We start from the raw sequence: 24965 nt of genomic DNA, 5'->3' as shown, positions 1-24965 counted from the left end.
AAGAAATAATATCAGAAAACTTCCCTGAGGTGGGTAAGAAAAAAGTCACGCAAGCACAGAGAGTCCCAAACAAGGTGAACCTGAAAAGACCCACACCAAGACACATCATAATTACCATGGCAAATGTTCAGGACAAAGAGAGAATCTTACAGGCTGCAAGAGGTAGACGGAAAGTTATATACAAGGGATCTCCCATTAGATTATCAAATGATTTCTCAACAGAAACACATCAGGCGAGAAAAGAATGGACGGAAATTTACAAAGTGATGCAAAGCAAAGGACTGAATCCAAGAATACTCTATCCAGCAAGGCTATCATTCAAAATTGAAGGGGAAATAAGAAGCTTCACAGACAAAAAAAGGCTAAGGGAGTTTATCACCACCAAGCCAGCAATGCAAGAAATGCTAAAGGGACTGGTGTAAAAAGAAGAAATAAAAAGCTCAGAAAGAAAACAGCCACACAAAAAAAGAAATGGCTACAAACAAGTACCTTTCAATAATAACTTTAAACATAAACAGACTAAATGCTCCAACCAAAAGACATCGAGTGGCTGAATGGATAAAAAAACATGACCCATACATCTGCTGTCTACAAGAGACCCACCTCATTAGAAGGGACTCACACAGACTGAAAGTGAAGGGATGGAAAAATATCTTTCAGGCAAATGGAAAGGAAAAGAAAGCTGGGGTAGCAATACTTATATCTGACAAATTAGACATCAAAGTGAAGGCCATAACAAGAGATAAGGAAGGCCACTTCATAATACTAAAGGGATCAATAAAACAAGAAGATATAACCCTGGTAAACATATATGCACCCAATGCAGGAGCACCCAAATACATAAAAAACTCCTGGAAGATATCAAAGGAGAGATCGACAACAATACAATCATAGTAGGGGACTTTAATACACCACTGACATCACTGGATAAGTCCTCTAGACAAACAATCAGCAAAGAAACAGCAATCCTAAGTGACTCACTAGATCAGATGGACTTAATAGACATCTTCAGAACACTTCACCCCAAAGCCACAGAATATATATTCTACTCAAGTGCTCATGGGACAGATTCAAAAATAGACCACATATTGGGTCACAAGCAAAGTCTCCCCAAATTCAAGAAGATTGAAATCATAAAAAGCATCTTCTCAGACCACGATGGCATAATATTAGAAATAAACTACAATAAAAACAACCCAAAATACTCAAACACTTGGAAGCTGAATAGCATGTTATTAAATATTGATTGGGTTACCAATGACATCAAAGAAGAAATTAAAAACATCCTGGAAACTAATGACAATGAAAACACAACAATCCAAAACCTCTGGGACACAATGAAAGCAGTCCTGAGAGGGAAGTTTATAGCTCTACAGGCCTATCTCAAAAAACAGGAAAAAATGGTAGTAAATCATCTAACTCTACAACTCAAAGAATTAGAAAGAGAGCAACAAGAAAACCCCAGAGCGAGCAGAAGGAAGGAGATAATAAAGATTAGAGCAGAAATAAATGACATAGAGACCAAAAAGACAATACAGAAAATCAATGAAACCAAGAGCTGGTTCTTTGAAAGGATAAACAAGATTGACAAACCTCTAGCCAGGCTCACCAAGAAGCAAAGAGAGAGGACCCAAATAAACAAAATCAGAAATGATAGAGGCGAAATAACAACAGACCCCACAGAAATACAAATGATTGTTAAAAAATAGTATGGACAACTCTACTCCAACAAACTAGACAACCTGGAGGAAATGGACAAATTCCTAGAAAAATACAACATTCCAAAACTCAATCAGGAAGAATCTAAAAATCTCAATAGACCAATAACTATGGAAGAAACTGAAGCAGTCATCAAAAAGCTTCCAGCAAACAAAAGCCCAGGACCAGATGGCTTTACAGGGGAGTTTTACCAAACATTCAAGGAAGAGCTAAAACCTATCCTCCTCAGACTACTACAAAACATTCAAGAGGAAGTAACACTTTCAAGCTCATTCTATGAAGCCAGCAACACCCTAATACCAAAACCAGGTAAAGACAACACAATGAAAGAGAATTACAGGCCAATATTCCTCATGAACATAGATGCCAAAATTTTCAACAAAATCTTAGCAAATTGGATCCAGCAGTACATCAGAAAGATCATACACCATGACCAAGTAGGATTTATCCAAGGGATGCAAGGATGGTACAATATCCGCAAATCAATAAACGTGATACATCACATAAACAAATTAAAAGAAAAAAACCACATAGTCATATCAATTGATGCAGAAAAAGCATTTGACAAAATCCAACACCCGTTTTTGATAAAAACTCTCAGCAAGGTGGGAGTAGAAGAATCATACCTCAACATAATAAAAGCCATATATGACAGGCCCACAGCCAACATCATACTCAATGGACAAAAACTAACACCATTTCCCCTAAGAAAAGGAACAAGACAGGGATGCCCACTCTCACCACTCCTGTTCAACATAGTCCTGGAAGTATTAGCCATTGCAATTAGGCAAGAAGAAGAAATAAAAGGCATCCAAATTGGAAAGGAGGAAGTAAAACTGTCCTTATTTGCAGACGACATGATATTATACATACAAAACCCTAGAAGCTCCATCAAAAAGCTACTAGACTTAATACATGAATTTGGCAATGTAGCAGGATACAAAATTAACCCCAAGAAATCTGAGGCATTTCTATACACCACTAGTGAACTTTCAAAAAGAGAGATTATAAAAACAATCCCATTTACCATCGCACCAAAAAAAATAAGATACCTAGGAATAAACTTAACTAAAGAGGTAAAAGACCTCTACTCAGAAAACTACAGGACGTTGAAAAAGGAGATAGAGGAAGACATAAACAGATGGAAGAACATACCGTGTTCATGGATTGGTAGAATCAACATCATTAAAATGTCCATACTACCCAAAGCAATCTATAAATTCAACACACTTCCCATTAAAATACCAATGGCATACTTCACAGACCTAGAAAAAACTCTCCAAAAATTCATCTGGAATAAAAAAAGACCCCGAATAGCTGCAGCAATCCTGAGAAAGAACAAAGTAGGTGGGATCTCAATACCAGATATCAAGATGTATTACAAAGCCACTGTTCTCAAAACTGCCTGGTACTGGCACAAGAACAGGCATATAAATCAATGGAATAGAATAGAGAACCCAGAAATCAGCCCGAACCAATATGCTCAATTAATATTTGACAAAGGAGGAAAGAACATTTAATGGAGCCAACATAGTCTCTTCAATAAGTGGTGTTGGGAAAATTGGACAGATATATGCAAGAAAATGAAACTAGACCACCAACTTACACCATACACAAGAATAAACTCAAAATGGATAAAGGACTTAAATGTACGACAGGAAACCATAAAAATTCTAGAAGAATCCAAAGGCAACAAAATCTCAGACATATGCCGAAGCAATTTCTTCACTGATACAGCTCCAGGGGCACTTGAAACTATAGAGAAAATGAACAAATGGGACTACATCAAAATAAAAAGCTTCTGCACAGCAAAAGAAACCATCAACCTAACAAGGAGAAAACCCACCTCGTGGGAAAACATATTTGCCAATGTCATATCTGATAAGGGCCTAATCTCCAAAATTTATAGGGAACTCATACAACTTAACAAAAGGAAGATAAACAATCCAATCAAAAAATGGGCAAAGGACCTAAATAGACACCTTTCAAAAGAGGACATTCAGAAAGCCAAGAGACATATGAAAACATGCTCAAAGTCACTAATCATCCGAGAGATGCAAATCAAAACAACAATGAGGTACCATCTCACACCTGTCAGAATGGCTATCATCAACAAATCAACAAACGACAAGTGCTGGAGAGGATGTGGAGAAAAAGGAACACTCGTGCTCTGCTGGTGGGAATGCAGACTGGTGCAGCCACTCTGGAAGACAGTATGGAGTTTCCTCAAAAAACTAAAAATGGAACTCCCATTTGACCCTGTGATCCCACTTCTAGGAATATATCCCAAGAAACCAGAAACACCAATCAGAAAGGATATATGCACCCATATGTTCATAGCAGCACAATTCACCATAGCTAAGATCTGGAAACAGCCTAAGTGCCCATCAGTAGATGAATGGATTAGAAAACTGTGGTACATCTACACGATGGAATACTATGCTGCTGTAAAAAAGAAGGAACTCTTACCATTTGCAACGGCATGGATGGAACTGGAGAGCATTATGCTAAGTGAAATAAGCCAGTCAATGAAGGAAAAATACCACATGATCTCACTCATTCATGGATAATAGAGACCATTATAAAGTTTTGAACAAACAGATTGAGCTGCCTCAAACAGATTGTCAAACTGCAGCGGGAAGGCCGGAGAGGGTTGGGGGGCAGGAGGGAGGGGAGTAAGAGATCAACCGAAGGACTTGTATGCATGCATATAAGTATAACCAATGGTCATAAGCCACTGGGGGGTAGGGGAGGCCAGGGGATTGTCAAGGGCGGGGAAAAAAAAGGACACATATGTAATACCCTTTGTAATACTTTAAGCAATAAAAAAATTTTAAAAATAAAATAAAATAAAAAAGATAAAAAAATATGTGGTTTTTACTAGGCATATGGGAAGGGCAATTCAGATTTAAAAAAAAAAAAAGTCCAAAAGGAGAAGTAGATGCACATGGTCGAGCACTGTGTATTTAAAAAATAACAAGTTCTTCCATGTGACTGGGAGGAGACGAGGGAAACTCTAGGCCCATATAGAAGTACCTTCAATACCAAGCAAAAGACTTCAATATGTAAAAGACTTCAAATATATAAAACAATAGACAGTTACTTTGAACTCAAGGAATGGAAGGACACAGGTGATGGAAGGGAACTTCCATCATTTTCCCATTATATATTTCCCAAGGAGACTGAAGGTCACAGCAGTCCCAAGGTCAGACAGCAACTTGGCAGCAGAAACAGAAACCAGCCTCAGGTCCCAAACTTCCAGGGCAGTGTCCTCACTACACTGTCCTGCCTGGTGTGCCCTGGGTGGGGAATATGCCCCCAGGATGTGCATCCAAAAAACTGCAATATCTCGTGAAGTTGATCTCTTCTTCTAGTTCTGATTTCCCATAGAGTTCTCCCACTGCCCTTCTTGATGTGAAGTGTGGTGGGTGAAGACAGGATAGCTTTGCTGCTGCCCCCATCTGTGGATTCCGGAGGCTGGAGACTCATACTGAGGTACCATCAGGTGTAGTTCAACTGCAGCAGCTGGGGTGAGGGATGTGGAGGCAGGGAGGGAATGAGTGGCTCGGGGCTCCCACCTCCAGGCTCTGGGGGCATTGGTTAATTCTACTAGAGACGCTGGAGGAAGGGGAGCAGCTTAGGAGGAAGAGGTTCCCAGGAGAATATCTACCCGAAGCAGCATCTCTCTCTCTCTTTAAGAAGCCTCACATGTTGGCTCCATCAAGGAAGCAAAGTCTTGAGAACACTCATTTGCTTAGAACTTTTTTGGGTCTCACATCTTCCATCTCCTGTTTTCCTCTTTGAGTTAATCATCAGGACTGGTGCAATGAGCACAATAGTGCTTCTTTTCCCAAAGCTGGGAGATATTGCCAAGAACAAACCATGTGGATGAGAAAGCCCATGCAGGCATATCAAGTGAAGAGAATTCAGCTTTCACCAGTTCAGGGGACATTTCTCACATCTAATTAAGTGGAGCCTTTTATTGACTTGCTAAGTCCAACCTTCTGACCAACTGGCTGACCTGCTTTGAGTTGTATATTAAACAGTCCTGATGTCATCTTTCATTGGAAAGTGATCTGGCAGGTGTTCCCTCTTTCTAAATATGAGTCTCACTTCTCCTGAAAGGCTAACACTTAATCCCTTTCTGTTATTCTGTACTGCCCCAAACTGAACTCTACTTTTTCCCCCTTTTTGCCAGTTTATCTCTCACAGAGGATCTAGAAAAGCAGACCTCAGCAGAGCTTTGGTTGTTTTATATGAGCAGGAGAGACTATCCCTCTGTCAGCAAGCACGTGTGTGAGCATAAGTGTTGGTGCAGGACACCCAGCCCCCTCCACCAGTTGGGACACAAGGCCTCTGTCAGCAGGTCATGCAGTGACTGTGTCCAAACCATGTGACTTCTCTGAGCCTTAGAATTGTTTTCTGAGAAATGAAAGTTTGAAGAAAGGTGATTTCTAAGGTTGCACTCAGTTAAAACAATTTTTCAGTGTTTTCTGTTTCTAAAGATCTTCTCAATACTTCCAAGTTAGAAAAATTGGATCTCAATATAAGATCTATTCCCATAAGACCTTTATGTTTTTCAAAGAGCCAAAGTTGCTTTTGTGGCAGTATTCACCAATTAATTTCCTTCAGTTTAAATAAAAAACAAATTCATTCACACAGAAATGCAGAAAGGGAGAGAAAAATTCTTATTTACCCCCACTCCCACCCTCCTGAATTCCTGTCAAAATAACAGGAAAAAATGAATTTTTACTCCAATAGAGATTTTGTATATTTTCATACTTTAAAAAATGCACAAACTCTTATCTTTTAATTTGAAAAACATAATGTCTTCAAAATAAAAGTTTAAAGCTTTAATTGAAGAGCTGAGGTGACAAATAAGTATTGCAATTTAATACACTAATTTATTGTATGTTGATTTCTATAGTAGGAAAAAAACAATGTCAGCCTATCTGTGGTTCCATCTTCAATCCAATGGGAAAATGAAAATTTCAGGAACATAGTCTTATCAGACACCCAGAAATTAGAGATAAATCTAGGAATAGAGTTCAGAACTAGAGGCTCTCATTATGGAGGGTTCTCTCTTTTCCGCGTCCAGCGCAGCTGGAGAGTGGTCTGGTTCTTTGAGTAGGGGCTGCTGGGGATTGAGAAAATGAAAGAAAGAGACAGACACAGAGGTGGAAGGAAAAGCTGGGGCCTGTTGGGACCATTGCCCTCTTCTGATGGAGAGACAGAGACCCAGCACAAATACAGTGTGTTTATTTTATGCCCCAAATACCAGGAAGTTTCACCAAATGTCAAGACAAAGGAGATTATGTTCATTCTTGTAATGTCAGTTTTGGGTGGGCCCGAGTCATATTCATTCCTGGTCCTTGGCTGGATTTAAATAATAAAACCCACTCCCCAGCACCTGGGCAGAAATGAAGGTCAAGCTGAGAACACTTCTGCCTTTTTGGCAAGATGTGTTTCCAGGACGTGGCTTTGTCTACTGCCCTGGATTCAGCTGACAATTTATTAAAGAAATGCCCATGTGCCTTCCCAGGGGCTCTCTACATCTCATTAATTAATTTTGGGAACAATTCAATAGAAAGTAATTATTCAATTAGAAAGTTCCAGTATATATTTCTTTAAGTTACCAAGTGGGTGGTAAATATTGAGAAAAACACAAAATAATACAATTCCTGATAAATAAATAAAAATATGTTACTTATATTTTTATTAGTTATAAAAACATTGATGTTTTAGTGCATAATTTATCACATTTTTGTCTACACAATGTACATGTTTTTATAACATACTAGGGCCCAGTGCACGAATTTGTGCACCTTGAAAGGAACTGTGGGCCACGAGGCTGCGATGGGCACAGGGGTGCATCTTGGCCCATCCTCCGAGCCCCTGCTCGGCACCTTCTGCCGCAGCCTTTGGTCCCCTGTCTGCCGGCAGCCCTGCTCCCACCACTGCTGCTCCTACATGCTGATGGCACTGGCCCCACTCCCACCTGCTGACAGTGTGGAGCAAGTGGGGCCAACACCAGCAGTGGGTGCAAGCAGGGCTGGCATCGTCAGCAGGTGTGAGCAGCAGCTGCTGCCCCTCAGGAGCAGGGGGAGGTGGAGAATCCCTCAGGGTCAATCAGGACCAGCAGCCACTGCTCAAACCTGCTGACAGTTCCGAACAATCAGGAACAGTGTTGGGCACCAGCAGCAGGTACAAGCGGTGGCTCCAGTGCTGGCTGCGGGTGCGAGCGGGGCAGGTGCCAGCAGTGGGTGCGAGTGGAGGCTGTTGGCCCTGATTGCCCCTCAGGAGCAGGGGGAGGTGGAGAATCCCTGAAGGGCGATCAGGGCTAGCAGAAGCCACCCGCACCTGCTGATGGCACCGAGAAATTAGGGCTGGCACCCGGCACTGGTAGCAAGTGAAAGAAGCAACTCCAGTGCCGGCAGAAGGTGAGAGTGGGGCTGGTGCCAACAGCAGGTGGGAGCACCTGGCAAAACTGTGGCATGGGCGAGCAAAGAATTTTCAGTAACCACCAGAGGCTCGCTCCTATGATAGCGACTGGCACCCTGCCTTTGTCTGGGGCCTCCGCTCACCTGCTCCACCATCCCACCTCCACCAATGCCCACCATGTTCCATGCTATGAAGCCTGCTGCTAACCCCTGCCATTTTCCAAATGCTCTCCCTGGTGGTTAACACATGTCATAGCAACTGGTTGTTCAGTTGTTCTACCATTCTATTTGCATATTAGGGTTTTATATAGAGAGACTAGAGGACAGGTGCACGATATACATGCGGGGGGTGGGGGGGCGCCTAAACTGGCAGTTGGACATCCCTCTCTCAATCCAGGACCACTGGCTCCTAACCACCTGCTTGCCTGCCAGCCTGACTGCCCCTAACTGCCCCCCTCCCTGTGGGCCTAATTGCTCCTAACCACTCCCCTGCTGGCCTGATCGCCCCCTAATTGCTCTCCCCTGCTGGCCTGATGGTGCCTCACTGCTCTCCCTGGCCAGCCTAATCGCTCCCTAACTGCTTTCCACTGCTGGCCCAATGGCCCTAACAACTTCTGCCTCATCCCCTGCCACCGTGGCTTTGTACGAAGGATGTTCAGAAAAATCTGGTCTAAGTAGCATATTACCCTGTTATTAGTATTGATGGGATATTGTATACTATGTATATACTGCTTCAGATTCTGCTTTTTCTCTTAAAATGAACCTGGGCTCCTGTTAATATTCAGTTTCTTAACCTAGATAGTAGTGAGTTCACTTTGGATTAACTTATTGAGTTTTATACTTAAAATTGGTTCATTTTTCTGCATACATGTTATATTACATATAACAATAACAAAAAAGCTTATCCAAAAATATGCATCATAAACATTTATTCCAAGTCAACAAATATCTATATTATTCTGGAGGCTCTGTAGTATTTCATGTTAGGGATGTAACATGATCCATCACACAAATTCTCTATTGTTGGGCTTCCATAACATTTACAACTTTTTACATGTATGCATCTATATAGTAAAAGCCTAAGTGACCAATACAGTATAACGACTGGAAAGACAGGTCTCCATGATGCACACTGACCACCAGGGGCAGACGTCAATGCAGGAGCTGTCCCCTGGTGGTCAGTATGCTCTATGAACTCAAGAGGTCATGGTTTGATTTGATCAGTGCACAGGCCTGGGTTGCAGGCTAGATACCCAATGGAGGGCGTGTAGGAGGCAGCAAATCGATGTTTCTATCTGTCCCTCTCCCTTCTGTGCTCTCTAAAATCAATAAAAACATATTGAAAAACAAACAAACAAAAAACCCATCTAGTCCTGACTTGATAGCTGTTGGTTGGAGCATCTTCGCATACACCAAAAAGTCATGGGTTCGATTCCCAGTCAGGGCACATACCTAGGTTGAGGGTTCCACTCCTCAGGCAGGACAGGTATAGGAGTCAGCCAATGGATGTTTCTCTCTCACATCGATGTTTCTCTCTCTCTCCCGCTCTCTCTCTCTCTCTTACACACAATCTCTCCCCTTTTCTCTCTCTAAAAATCAATAAAACCTATCCTCATGTGAGAAAACAATAAAATATCACATGTGCATTTGTATTTTTGTGTCATAAGTCAGGTTCTCTGGCGAAAAGTCACTCAGATAAAGATTTGCATTCAGGAAGTCTACTGGGAAGTGGGCTTGGGATCAATACCTATAGAGGGGTCCATAGGGATCCTAAGTGTGAGCAGGTGCTCACTGGGCTCCTCGGGCTCAGGGTATGATTCTTGCTTTGGGTGCGAGGAGTCCCAGGCTCAAATCTCAGCCCAGCCCAAGCTTTTAAAATTTGCTTTTCCTCCTTTGAGGGCTACTGCAAAAATTCTCTTCCAGGCCTCTTCCAACTGTTAGCAAACAAGAGGTGCACTGAACTAACAGGAAGCCAATGACCTGTATTGGAGACGAAATTGCCTGGCTTCCTGGGCTCTAGGGGCCCCATTGCTCCTGGCTTCTGCAGGCAGGGCTGGTGTCCCACCTCCTGCTGTCCTGAGTCCTGCTGTCAGATCCAGCAGCGTCTTTGCGGAACCTGTGTCTCCAAAGCAGATCTCTAGGGTCACTGGAAGGCTGGGCAGGGACTCTCCCACTGCGCCTGGGGTGGGACTCTTGGGGTCTCCTCCAGGAAACTGGACATAGTACCAACTATCCAGGGGCTCGCCCACTGAGTCTCTCCTCCACGCTGCACCCCAATCCCATTAGTGTACACACACACTCAGGCGGACCCCACGCAGATCCAAAGCAGGAATCAGAACATACTCGCGTTTTCTACCAGCTCCCCCTTTTCTTACAGAGGAAGAAGTGGGTGAGAAACAAAAACTTCTCTTTCTAAGCTCTGCCTTTTCTGCAACTTTGTTCCCAGGCCAAGATGGGTTCACATTTCCGTTCCTCCTCCTGCTTCATGTCCTAACTTTACCAGGGGCAATTTGGCCCTGGTAGTCCCTTCTTAGCTGAGGTAATTCTGGAGGAGTTTGTGGGACCAGAGTGGGGGCTGAGGAATGGGAAAGAGGCAAAAGTGCAGTTTTGTCAAGTTAGCGGTGCTGCATTCCCACCCCCTATTTACTTTCCGCAGCTGGACAGAGATGGCAGCGCACATGCCTATTGCCTAGAACAGGGGTGGGCAAACTTTTTGTGAGTGCGTGCCAAAACCAGCAAAATCTCTGAATCAAAATTCTTCTGCGTGCCAACCCTAATATTTTGAGAACATGTTATACCTACTTGATATCTCTTAAGATGTACGTATGTGAAGAACCTTGAAAAAATAATAAAATTCATTCGAGCTACAAAAAAAACAGTATCTGATGATGAAAAATACATTTATTTTTTAATGTATACATGTACACTGATAGTCTGACAGAACACTTTATGACTCCGTTTGATATTATCAGTGGGACTTTTGCTGCTACATCACTGATGACAGAGATTTTAAATCAGGTTTATATTTCGTGACCTTCAGAGATATGCAGGAGCTACTACTTTCATCCGTCAGGCTACTCCTATTATGAGACTTAACAAAATTCATCACTGAGAACAAAGATTCACAATTGTAAATGGAAGATTATAAGAGAGGGTTTCACATGCCAGCAAAAGTTACTGGCGTGCCATGTTTGGCACACGTGCCAGGGGTTGCCCACCCCTGGCCTAGAAGGTAGAATTCCAAGAGACCACAGCCTGGGCAGCCCAGAGAGGCCCACACTTGCTCAAAGCAAAGATTCTTTGCTTGCTACTATGTTGATCGCCAGATTTAAGAAGCAGTACTCATTCAGTTCTTGCAAGTGGAAAGGACGTTTGATGCTTTCATTTTGTTTGCTCTCCTATGTCTCCTCACCCTTAACCCAACCACAGCCAGTGCCTGAAATTCTTGGAGACACTGCCAACAGCCTCCTCTTTAAGCTTTCTTACTGGAACATTGGGATCCTCAGCCTTTTTACTCGGAGACAGCACAACCAAAAACAACAAACAGCACATGGGCATGACATGACATCTTTGTGTCTAAAGGACAGTAAAAGCAGTCTCAGAACCATTGTGGGGACTATAGAAATCTTCAATTAGCCAAGACCTCCCTTTGTGTCATTACAAACCTTATAATCAAGTCATAAATGTAATCACTAGAAACCCAAGTGATGTAATAATCTGAACAACAGGTAGCCAACTTCCCAGAAGCAGCCTCAGGTATTCATAGAGATACTTAAAACTGCACAGCTACTAACTAGTTAGTTAGTGCAGAATGATAATTGTGTTACACTTCATTTCAAGCAATTTTTTTTAATAAAGTAAAATATTTTTTGAATTCAGGGAAATACTCAAAGTAGGTTTCCTTTAAGCAGCAACTTTCACAGGCACATTTAAAATTAGCTTGGTTTTTCTAGAAATTACTAGTAGAACCTGATGGCTGTTTAGTGCATTGGGAAGCTTCTACTCTAGAAACCATAGATGGTCATTGGGCCACACATGTTCTCTTTCTCTGTCCCTCTGTTTCCTCACCTGTAAAGTGAGGATTTGACACAATGGTCTCTGAGGTCCCTCTCTCTTATTCTATGACTGCACGGAGTGGCCAGGTATTGTAACAGGACTCATAGAAAATAAAGGTATTCCAGTAATGAGGAGAAAAACTATCATTTGGCAAAGAGGATAGGAAAAGCCATTCCAGAAAAAGAGGAAGGGCTCTGACTTTTGTCAAAAGTGCAGATGTCAGGTTATAAGCAGGCAAAGGTAAGAGGCTGGTCGAGTTATTGTTGGGAGCATTTACCAGTGTGATTCACAAATTAAAGTAGATGGCTAAGAAAGTGGACCAAAGCAGGCTGGAAAAACCCCTCTTTCGGAGTTTACATTATTCTGTATTTGAGCAAAAAGCAAACTCTGTAAATAGTTATTATCAGAAGAACACCTTGAAATATTTGGGAAAGAGAGAATGAGCATAAAGCCCAGAGTTTGTTGAAAAGTGAGTGATTACTGTTTGTCTGTTTGGAAATAGAGCCATGTCAGCAGGCCTGTGCCCCATTCTCCCTCTATCAGAACTGTCTCCCCTTCCTGGAAGTGGAGGCATAATCCTTCTTTTCACATGAGTTTCATCCGCTTTTAACCATTACTTTTCTTCTTAAGTAAGTGTCATGTCTATAGACCAAAACTATGTAAGAGTTATAAAGAAATGTGGAGATTAACCTCTTCCCTCCATCACACAGTTTTACTATTAGTCTTAACGATAGAATTAAACATATGTACTCTGTATAAAGGGGGAAAATATACCAGCACTAGAGTCCTTAGAATGAGAACCCAAACTTACCCTATTCTGCAGGGAAATTATTGGCTTGAAGAAGAGACATAGAAAAACATTTTAGTAAAAGGAGAATAACTTTCAAGTTCAAGCTGTCAGAACATTTTTTAAATATATGAATATATTTTTCAATTGGCAATTGTTTCACATCTATTGCAATCACTGGCAAAGATATTGTGCTTGAGGAGAACCAAGATGTTGGCATAAGTAAATACTTGTACTTGCTACCTCTCATAACTACATTAAAATTACAACCAAAAGACAGAAAAGCTTTCATCCAGAACCATGGGAAAGCTGGCTGAGTGGAAGTTCTACAACTAGAAGTAAAGAAGAAAGCACATTGAGATTGGTAGGAGGTGCGGAGGCACCCTCAGAACTGGGTAGCAACCAGGTGTGCTGCTTTTTTTAATAGGGAGGGAGATACAAGCTCCTGATTGCTCTAAACTCCAGTTCCGGGCGAGATTCTGGGGACCCAGACTCATACAGGGAGAATCTGGACTGCTTGGCATCAGGCCAGAACATGAGGGCGGCTTTCTTTCAGATGGAGGTGCTGGCAGTGATCATTGTTCCTGCACCAGGACCTTTCCAGTGCAGGACTGACTGGCAGCCATTGCTCTGCCTTGGTGATTCCCTGAGATTCTACCCCACCCAATTTACAACCCTACCCAAGCTGTGTGCAGCAGTTTTTGCATATAAATGGCCTATCCTTTCTTAGCCTAAAACCTGTCAAACAGGCAGCAGCTGTGTCTGAGAGCCCCAAAGCTGTCAAAGGAAGGCCCAAGGCTCAGCAGCAGCAGCCTGCCTTACTTTACAGCTAGGCCTCATCTGAGCATTTCCAAATCCTATACAAAGAGGAGGAATCTGCAGATCTCTCTGTAGCTCCTGCTAGGTGGGCCCAGGCAGTGGCTGACTTTGCACCTCCTTGGAGATCCAAGAGCCAGTGTACCCAGTGGTCAGTGTGAGACCATACCAGATTACAACTCTTCACATCCATAAGCGACACGCTCAAGGGGAAGACTCAGTGAGCACCAAAGCCCCACTGAAGTGAGTCCTGCCCCATAAGGGTGTCTCCTTGACAGCAGCTCTTTCATTGTAGGCACAGCTGGTCCTCACAGCCAATTGGCCTGTAGGTCAATTCTTTCCAGTGATACCAACAGCAATCAAGGCTTAACTACAACAAGACTGTGTACAGAGCCCACAAAGGGGTGCACCAAGAGCGTCCACCACAGGTGATTGGGAAGGCTGAGCCACTGGGCCCTCTAGGACACATACCACACAAGGCCACTCTACCAACACAGGGAAGCAGCCAAAATGCAAAGACAAAGAAACATGTCACAAATGAAAGAAATGGAAGAGAGCAAAATACTGGATATAGAGTTCAAAACCACAGTTATAATGTTACTAAAGAATCTTCTAGAAACCTCTGAGGAGCTTAGTGAGACCTTCAAGGATCTTAGTGAGAATGCCAAAAAAAATGGAAAAGGCCCAGTCAGAAATTCAGCATACACTGACTTAAATAAAGAATAATATACAGAGATTCAGCAGTAGACTAGCAGATCCCAAGAATGAAGTCAAAGATTTGAAATAAGAGGAAACAAAAAACACCCAACTGGAAGAGCAAAAAGAAAAAAGAATCCAAAAAATGAAGATAGTATAAGGAGCCTCTGGGACAACTTCAAACATATCAACAGCCGAATTATGGGGGTGCCAGAAGAAGAGAGAGAGAGCAAGATATTGAAAACTTATTTGAAGAAATAATGGCAGAAAACTTACCCTACCTGATGAAAGAATTACAAGTCCAGGAAGCGCAGAGAACCCCAAACAAGAAGAATCCAAAGAGGACCACACCAAGACACACATAATTAAAATGCCAAGGGCAAAAGAGAGAATTTTAAAAGCAGCAACAGAAAACAGTTAGCTACCTACAAGGGAATACCCATATGACTGTCAGCTAATTTCTCAACAGAAACTATGCAAGCCTGAAGGGAATGGCAAGAAATTTTCAAAGTGATGAATAGCAAGAACCTACAACTAAGATTATTCTACCCAGCAAAGCTATCATTCAGAATTGAAGGTCAGATAAAGAGCTTCACAGATAAGAAAAAGCTAAAGGAGTTCATCACCACCAAACCAGTATTATATGAAATGCTGAAGGGTATTCTTTAAGAAGAGGAGGAAGAAGAAAAAGGTAAAGATAAAAAATTATGAACAACAAAGTGACAACAAATACATATCTATCAACAAGTGAATCTAAAAATCAAATGAATAAAAAAATCTAATGAACAAAATAAACTGGTGAATGTAATAAAATCAGGAGCATGGAAAGGAAGCAGACTGACAATTCTCAGGGGGAAGGGGGATTTGGGGTGTCAGGGAAGAGATTGGACAAAAATCTTACACCTATGGATGAGGACATTGAGGAAGGGAGGACATGGGGTGGAGGGGAGTTATGGGAGGGGGCGGGGAAGAGGAACATATGTAATAATCTGAAAAATAAAGATTTTTTTAAAAGATAGAGTGTTTATTAATCATAGACTATAATTTCCTGTTACATTTTGAAACACAAATGGATAAGACTTAGATGCACTTTAATAAAATTGTAAAACTTTTTTCTCAAAAAACGTAATTTTCTGTTTTCTCATAGTCTCATTATGCCAAGCTGAAAATAAAAATAATTAGAATGAAAGCAACCATTCACCATTCACCTGACTCTGCATTGTCAACTGTGTAGGCAGGTTGTGGATTTTCCCAAGGTTGCTCAGTGAAATCCTAAAGGCAGAAAAGGGATGTGACTGTGTTCAGAGGCTGGAGGCTGCTCCCACCCTCACTGCCAAACTAAACCCAGAGGCTGATCTGTCTGTGTGAGCTGGGCTGGAACTGGTGTTTCAGGCCATGGGACTGTTTATGTGTGAATGTGATATTGGAGTGGAGTACCTTGTCTCTGTTGTTAGGCGAACAATCAGAGAAGGGTTGTGTTGATCAAGTCATCCTGTCCCCAAAGGCTGTGGGAGGTGCTGCTGCCTCAGTCTCCTGGGACTGCTGAGGCAATCAGGGTGTTGGAATGGGCCTGGCAGCCATCTTCCCTAACAAGTGACTGGTTGATAACTTTTGGAACTCACTTCTCAGTGTCTCTTGAAAAAGTGATATGTGATTAATTTAAAGTAGGTCCCACTCCCAAATAGCTTGTCTGCCCACAAAGGACAGTGAGGATTTGGGCACTCTGCTCGGTGCCAGTAGAGGCCCCACTCTAAGGACCCCATATCCTGTTACCTCTCTTTGCTCCTAAAAGAGATTAAACTTTGGTGTTTGGCAGAACAAATGTTCTGGTCAGAGACATGCCTGTCCCTTTCTCTCCAGAGCCTTCATAACCCTGAGGCACCAAGTACTGAGGGAAAGCTGTTTAGGCAGTTTGCTTGGTCCTCTTCTCACTAGCCCTAACTTTTTTTCTTTTAGCTCAGGATTTGGTTGGGGATGAAGGCAAGCAGGGAGAGGACAGGGGAAAGTGTAGCTCAGGCAGGACTGTGTCCCAGCACAACTGAAAAGCAGGGGAAGTTTGTCCCGTTTGGGTTCTCCATGCTCCCCATGTCACCAGAAAGGGACAGCACTGGGCCAGCAGGACTGGGATGTGTGGGTTTTGACCTCATGCAGGAAAGAATTCAAGTCACAAACCCAGCTGATTTTGAGAGTATGTTTATTAAAGGTTAGGACAGTGACACAAAGGAAGAGCTTTGGGTAGAAGAAGCAAGGTCACAGTAACAGAAGTGACCCCTACACTGTGCTGTGTAAAATCAGAAAAGGAAGTCACAGCAACAGATGTGAGTCTAGACTTGGCTGCTAGATCACTGAGAAGTAAAAGTGTGAGAGACAAAAGTGAGCCAAGTGGGGACTGCTTTTGGCTCACTGAAAAGTTAGACAAGAGGAGGACCCTGGGAACTTAGGAGAAAGAAAGTAAAATCACACACCTGAGGAAAGGGAGGCATTGGTGTGCTCAGGGGAGAGCACGTCTTGAGGATTTTATCTGTTTCCTATACAAGAAAATTTTAGGGGAGGTCTTCATCAGAATATTCATCAGCTGTTTAGGCATGTATTTTAACATGCTTATGTATCAAATGAGCATATAGTGGGGTTTGGGATCATTCTCTGGTCATCTTTAGCTCTATCTTGGATTTGTCTGGCTCTAATTTGTTATTTATTCCCCCAACTTCACACTACGGTGTCGGGTGAATTTCCCGCCAAAATATAAGATGGCGCGTTAAAATGCCTATATCTTTTGAAGTATGGGTTCGATTGAAATGAAATATTTGGTAATACGCAGTTACAATCAGCCCGAGTTTACACGTTTCCCGCACTCCACCGCAAATCTATATGAACCGAGTTTAAGACCGCTCCCGCGGAGTACGCGCAATTCACGCGAGCCGACTTAACTCGTTTCCCGCAACCCAAGTGTTCATTCATTCTTGGGTTTGGCACTAATGGCACCACTGGGTCTCTGTTATCTATCTCCCTGACTAAGGTGATTTAAGCTACTCACTCTCTGTTTGGGGAGCAGAGGTGTAAACCACCTGCTCCTAAGTGTCCTTGATTAAATATTTTGTCTTCCTTTTCCTTGGAACTTGCCATGGAACTTATCTAGTTTTTTATTAACCTGCCTCATCCACTTTTCTTCCTCCTTAAGTCCTCAGGCCCTTCCAGTCACTAACACCGTTCCTAAGATAGGCTCTAGAGCACATGCTCAAGCATGTGTAACCCACTGACAGCTGTTTAAAGAGTTAACCTCTCCTAGGAGAGAGTGCTTTGGAACAGGGACCAAGACCCCCAAAACGAAGGCATATCCGTGGGTTTTAAGGGTTTATCAATAAGCTAGAAAAAGAGGCTTTCCTGGGACTCTTGGAAGCCTTTCTACTCTACCTGCCTTGTTTGGTAACCACTACCAAACCCAGTTGTGCTGGTGAGGGCTGGGAGAAGCCAGGAGAGTTTGCATGGTTGGGGTCCCCAAAGTGAGATCAAAGAATGCATTTTTACACCATGAAGATAATAAAAAGACCTTGGGGCCTAGGAGCCATTCAGTTTTAGAAACTAAGACTGTAGAGATGATAAGACAGTTATTCTTCTCTCAAGGGGTTCTATTAAATGGAGAAACAATGAGATCAATTAACCATATAAGGAATGATGGTTATCAGTGGAGATAATCAGTTTTGCAGCTGTGCTACAAGGAGCAGAATATTGGGGGCTCCTGATTAGTCTCTTGTGAACAGCTGAGGATGAAAGAAGGAGAATCCCAGGAAATATGGCAAGGATAGTTCTGAGGGTTAGTAGCTGGGAGGTTGAGGTCAAGGGCAGTGGGTTCTAACAGCTGTTAAATAACCTTCTCTAGAAGTGCTTTCCTGGTTCTGTGAAATCTATGAATAACCTACTTATTAATATGGCATCCTTTCATGAAACCAAGTTATGTGGATAAATAGACAGGGCAGGGGAACAGCATTCTGCTGGGAGACCACCTTTTCTCTGTGGGGTTCTTCCAAGGCAGTGTTTGGAGTTGAAACAAGGTCTTGTGGGTCCAGATCATATATGTGAACAATGAAACCTTGGTCCTGTCATGGGCAAGAGTAAGAACCATGAACATCAGAAAAAGGGCAGCTTTGGGAGAAAGGGCCATGCTTACCAATAAAAAAATAGCCTCCCAGATAAATCTTTAATCCACTCTAGTGGGTAAATATTTGATCTAGTCACTTGCAAGAAAATGTGAATTTCCTTGTTTGTCAAGGGGCGTGTCCTTAGTTTGCAAAAATCTGCCAGGATTAGGATTCTTTGGTACTAGTTTCCCCACCCAGTTCATTTGATCGCTATATAATCAGAACCAGAGGGATCCAGTTCACACAGCTGGAACCCATCTCCAGAAACAAAGAGCTGGAAACCATCTTCAGTTGGAGGAACTCTTCCAGATTTTTGTAAGATTCTTACACCTGAATAATCTATTTCTCTGTTTGTTTATTTGTACCTATTATTTCTAGCCATTTAGCTATTTCAATGAAACCTTTTTTCCCCTTTTAAGCCCTCTGGGGCCAACTTATGAATTAAGAAGAAAGTGAACCAGATTCTAAAGTTTAAAATGAAAGCAGATTTCTTTTGGGATTGTCTATATGTGTGTGGATGGAGGGAGATTACTGAGACTGGGAGCAAGTGGAGGTTTCAGAGGGATTCCTGAATTGTGATAAAATCCCCTAAGTCCTGGGGAAGCCATTTGCTGAAGGGCATCTGGATGCCCCCAGGGAACAGGTATTAAATGTGGCAGAGAAGGAAAGAAAAAAAAAAAAGTATGTTTTTAGTTCTATTTTCTCCTAAGTTTACCTACTAATTTTTTTTACTTAAAAAAAGTTTTGATTGCTCTTTAAGAGCCAAGTGGAACACATCCAAGACCAAAAGAAGGTATATTGGCAGGTTGAAGGGAAGAAAGAAGGAAAAGAGATAAAGGGAGGAATATGCATTGGGTGTTATGCTTTCTACTTTCAGGGATACTGCCCTAGAATATATATATATATAAAAGTGTGAAGCTACATTTATGGAAATTAAAACCATAACTGTAAATTAAGTCCCTGATGTGTAAAGTTGGATGGATCTCTTGAATACAAAACATTGCCTGTGGAATGAGGAAGAGAATATTCATTCTTTTGAGGATTAAAGAATGGGTTTGAGACAGATGATAAAGTTAGTCTGAAGAACAGAGGGGACATATTTCACTGACAAAAAGCTGACTGACACTTATGTGCTTGACTATGGAAGGTTATGTGTCAGTGAGTTTGATGACCAGATGTGAGGCTCTAACCCTTGGCCTAGGCAGATTCACTTCAGCACCACAATAATCTGTCTCATACTTGTTTTCTCCCAAATTCATTTTACCTCTTTTGGGGAAATTTAAGATTGAATATATGAGTGAGCAAGTTGTGAGTGGGGGAGTAGATATTAGATTCTGGGGGCCATGGTGTGAACCAACTGGGCTTTGGTTTCTGGATGTCTTAGGCATTCAAGATTACAATAAGCCTGAGCAAAATTTAGCTAAGTTCTTACAGAATTAATGTGCAAATTCTGCAACTTAGAAGCAAAGATTTCCCTTTATCTCTCCAGACTGGGGTGGGAGGCCTTCAATCTCCACCAGCAAGTGGTTTTGTAGACTATGAAGCCACTGTGTGGCATCAGTCCAGGGCCTTATTTAGAGGTGGTCTATGGGGTTGGCTTATACACTAAGCCTTAACAAATGATACATCACAGTGAGTTGGGGCTCAAGTCTTCTTATCATCTATTTCTTTCACAAGGTGCCTTCTGCTATCAACTAAACTTATACAAACTTGTCTCTGTAATTCCACTAGATTTTTGCTAGTAAAACAGGAAAAGATTCTCTTATGCTTAAAGAGAACCATGGAATTTCAGATTTTAGAGTTAGCAACTCTCTCATTCTATAGATGAACAAACTTAAGCCTGGAGAGGAAAATGAAGTAAGTCACTAAAAAATAAAATAAATATTGAGGGTCTACTGTGAGGCAGGCACTGTGATTCAAGGTGAATAATATGGGCTCTGCCCTCCTGTATCATGTACACCAGTAGGAAACACTGACTAGAAGACAGGTGATTGGATTAACCATGCAAGATTAGATTTGGGGAAAATAACCCAAAGTGTATTATTGTGATGAAGCTATTACCCAAGTGCTAAGTGTACCTTCAGAAATTCTATCAATTAGTCTAAGGATGAGGAGTTAATCAGCATCATTTCTCCCTGTTACTCTTCTTCCCACAACTGTTTCCTTCTCTCTCTTCCTAAGTCCATATCTCATATCTATAGCTGTAGGCACTGAAATGTGACCTAGAGCCTTCTGGCCTTTTGTGTACAAGCAAAAGGCAGCTGTGATTATAGGAGATAGCATTTTAAAGAATGAAGTTATGATTGAAACTGGTATGCAGGTCCCTCATCGGCCATTTCAGTCACCCAGACAGTGTGACCTGCCATCATGAAGGCTCTTTGAAAACAAAGGACAGTAGTACCCTTATTCATCAAACCAGGACTTCAGCTACTATCAGCCCTTGGACTGCATGTGTAGAAATGGGCCTGTATGACCCTCAAAAAACGGTCCTTTCTGTTTTGGTTGCTCACTTCCTGTTGAGTCAGAGATTAATTTTATTTGCTCTAGTACAGCGATTTTCAAATGGTATGCCCCTCAAATTTTTAAAACTGGCAGTATCTGACTAGTCAGGGAAACTGACCACTTTTCCCTTAGATTGTCAAATTAAAAAAATGACGACCAACACGATAGCCGCCTGGTGTGAATGAATCAAAATTATACCAATTTTTTTGTTGTATTGACAAATAATATATTTTTGGTGTGCTTCAGAATTTAGTAATTAGTTTATGTGTGCCATGAGATGAAAAAGGTTGAAAAATCGCTGCTCTAGTGACTCAGCCCTGCCTCATGGCCATGGTCAAGGAGATTCACAGTTCATGAGTTCATGCCAATCCCAGGAGTTACCGTCAGATGGCAGCATCTAGCTAGTTGGTGTTGGTGAGAGATTCCCACTTCCACTCCTACCCTATCCCACCCCTGATTAAACTCCATTGCCAGAGAGAAGCAACTCTGAACATAATTGTCTTTAATATCCTGAATATTTGGGCAGTGGAAAGAGAGAGGCAGTAGAAGATGTGGAAAAAGCACTGATTTTAGAGTCAGATAGGTCTTGGTTCCTTCCTTTCCTCAGTCAACAGAAGCAATGTTCTGACCCTATATGGCAATGCTTTCTTTGTTGTAGCTCTGAAGGTTTTTGCTTAGTTTTGTGTTTTTTTAAAAAAACAACTCTATTAAACATATGCTTACTTGACACTGCCGAAAATGCCAACAAAATGATTCTGCAACTAGAGTCGACAGCAAACTAACAACAGCTATTGGGAAGATAGACACAGCATGAAGGATACATGCATGATGATGGATTATATCAGCAGGGCCTAGTTTTTATGTTGTGCATAGAAACAGCAAGGAAAGAAGTCACAGTCCAAGTCCCCTTTTGTGGAGACTGTGCTGTTGAGATTTATTTTTTAAATTTCTTTAATCAGTCAATTCCACAAGCCTGGGAAACACCTTCATTCCCTATACCCATATCATTTCATTCATTCATTAGTTCCCTTGTTTTGTTTATTAGTTCATTCAACCAGTATTTACTATTTTCAGAGCACTTTGGCTGGGTACTCCGTTTTGTTTTTGTTTTTTTTAAATAGGATTTATAAGATTTCAAAAGAAAAAAAAAACAGCTCAATTTTAATATCATTAAAAGAATGCCAACGGGTGAAAAAGGTGAAGGAATTAAAATGTACTGCCCTAACCGGTTTGGCTCAGTGGATAGAGCGTCAGCCTGCGGACTCAAGGGTCCCAGGTTCGATTCCGGTCAAGGGCATGTACCTTGGTTGCGGGCACATCCCCAATAGGGAGTGTGCAGGAGGCAGCTGATCGATGTTTCTCTCTCATCGATGTTTCTAACTCTCTATCCCTCTCCCTTCCGCTATGTAAAAAATCAATAAAATATATTTAAAAAAAATAAAAAGTACAAATGGCCAGTTTTAAAAATAGCCATGGGGATGCCAAGTCAGCATAGGGAATATAGTCAATAGCATTGTAATAACTATGTATGGTGTCAGATGGGTGCTAGACTTTTGGGGTGATCACTTCATAAGGTATATAAATGTGTAATCACTGTGTGGTACACCTGAAACTAATATACTATATGTCAACTGTAATTGAAAATTTTTTTAATTTAAAAAAAGAATAGACATATGAGAGGAAAGGCTAAACCTAAATGTTACTCTATCCTTTTCCCACACCTTCCTCAATTCCCAGATGTCAGGAATTAAAATCAGTTTACAAACTCTCATTGGCATATCCTGTCTGTCCAAACCTTTGGGAATCAGAGTCTCCAGGGAACCAAACACTCTCCTAAGATCACATGACTAGAAAATTTCCTCAAGAGACAGACAACTCCAGTTTCATTTAGATCTGACTTTTCTCCCTTTCACACCCTGACCATACAGGACACATACACTTGGACATCCAGCCTGTCAGTCTCTGCCCTGAGTCATTGTACTGGCTACAGCACCATCTCTCTATAAAAGAGAAAAGTTCTTGCTTTCAGAGAAGATCATGTTTGCAAACTTTTAACTCTTGGGGAAGCAGTGATGAGAAAAGTTGTGAGCAGAGAATTGGGGAAGAAAGAGTAGATTGTAGAGTTGAGGAAATATCAGCTTGCCATTCTCAGCACCTCTTTCTGGTGCCCATTTGTTACCTTCCATTCTCCTACCTCTTGGTTTCTCTGCAGGCACCTCCAAGGTAGTGATGGCTCTCCAGAAGACCCTTTCATTGCTTCTGCTCTCGCTGCTGACCCTGCTGGGGCTATGGCTGGTGCAGCCCTCCTATGGCGAGACCAGATATGAAAAATTCCAGCGGCAACATGTTGACTCTACAGGGCCAGGTGGCACCGACTTTTACTGCATCAATAGGATGGACCAAAAGGGGATGACTAGGCCTAAGTGCAAGGATTTCAACACCTTCATCCACGAAAACATCAAGACCATTAATAACATCTGCAACAACCCCAATATTCTGTGCAAAAATCGCTATGACATGAACTGCCATGAGGGTGTAGTGAGAGTCACAGACTGCAGGCTTACAGAACGTTCCCCGCACTGCAGATATCAGGGCAGGGGCCGCACTAGGCGTGTTGTCATTGCCTGTGACGGTTACCCCCTGGTGCCTGTGCACTTTGACAGCTAGATGCTACCCTTATGGTCCTGTGGTTGAACTTTAACTTACTCCTTGAATTGCAATGAGTAATGCATTTGAGCTCTCTCAGGCTCTGTCTCCTCTGCTTATTACTCCCTTTTCTCTATATAATCCATTCTGTTAAATGCATCAAAGAGAAATGGAGACATAAACCTATAATGAGACTGGGCTTTTCTGTAATAAAATGTTCTACAAACTCTTCTGTTTCCTTTTATAATATTGGTCACCTTACCTCTCTCAGATCCTATCTTCTGGAATTTAGTTATTATGTATATGATATAGCATTACAAGTATTTTAAGGTGCTTCCATCTCAGTTATCTCATTTTAATACCACCGCACCCCTGTGATGCTGATGTTCTACATATAGGAGCCCAATGTTAAAGGATTTGCTGAAGATCATGAAGTTAGTGGAAGTGCTGAAGCAACAAATCCACTTCAACTGGCTACTAATCCAGGACTTTTTCTACTTCATCATAAGGAGTGTTTTGAGAGTATCATCTTTTTAATATTCTCAAAAGTCAGCTATTGGGGGAAGCATTACAAATTTGGAAGTATAAACTCGCAAAATGAGACTTCATTTTGTACAATTGTCTGTATAATTGGCAACCTTGTTATGTTTGGATCTAATAAGACTAAGACATGATACAAAGAACTTTATTTTTCTCTTCCCAAACTTTTGAATCATTGTAGTAAGTTAAAGTATTAACAATGTACTAGATCATTAAGACTCATTTACTCTTTCTGATTTAGAAGACTTTTCATGTATTCCTTTTTTTTTTCAATGTCTCCCCATTCACAATACAGATCAGGCAAAGAGCCTGAGCTGAGGTGTATATGGGGTAAGTTTACTCTGCCTCCTAATTCTGTACAGTCAGTGTAAGAACACAGCCTGTGGTAAGCACCAGGAGGCCTCATGTATTCCTTTTAATAAAGAATTCAAACTGCAGATAACTGTGAATATGGTGCTATGGTATTTATGTGGAGATTTTTTCTTCTATCCTCTTTTAATTCTTTTCTAGTTTTTAACATGCACCAACACCTTAATACCCTCATAAACTGGTCCATGATTAAAACCTATTGGATCAATGACCACGACACATAAACATTTGTGTCATTTACTAAAGACAATTCTCACA

General features: G+C 41.7%; 1 protein-coding gene and 1 non-coding gene across 2 annotated transcripts; one reads left to right on the top strand and one right to left on the bottom strand.

The window, feature by feature from the left end:
- The first annotated feature begins 18888 nt into the window (after nt 1-18888).
- On the top strand, nt 18889-23819 carry RAB2 (ribonuclease 4). Its single transcript, XM_023752833.1, has 2 exons — nt 18889-18965; nt 23365-23819. The coding sequence occupies exon 2, from the start codon at nt 23382-23384 to the stop codon at nt 23817-23819; it is 438 nt and encodes a 145-aa protein (XP_023608601.1). The 5' UTR covers nt 18889-18965; nt 23365-23381.
- A 789-nt stretch (nt 23820-24608) lies between these two features.
- LOC111825749 lies at nt 24609-24740 on the bottom strand. Its single transcript, XR_002828940.1, has one exon. It is a non-coding gene; the product is annotated as a small nucleolar RNA SNORA51 (small nucleolar RNA).
- Between the last annotated feature and the right edge of the window lie 225 nt (nt 24741-24965).

The sequence above is a fragment of the Myotis lucifugus genome, unplaced genomic scaffold (assembly GCF_000147115.1).
Source record: "Myotis lucifugus unplaced genomic scaffold, Myoluc2.0 scaffold_38, whole genome shotgun sequence".
NCBI lineage: Eukaryota > Metazoa > Chordata > Mammalia > Chiroptera > Vespertilionidae > Myotis > Myotis lucifugus.
Note: the sequence above shows the minus strand (reverse complement) of the source record. Positions and strands in the feature narration are given on the sequence as shown.

Excerpts from the sequence above, each read along its gene's own strand:
- RAB2 (XM_023752833.1), top strand. The coding sequence starts at position 23,382 with ATGGCTCTCCAGAAGACCCTTTCATTGCTTCTGCTCTCGCTGCTGACC.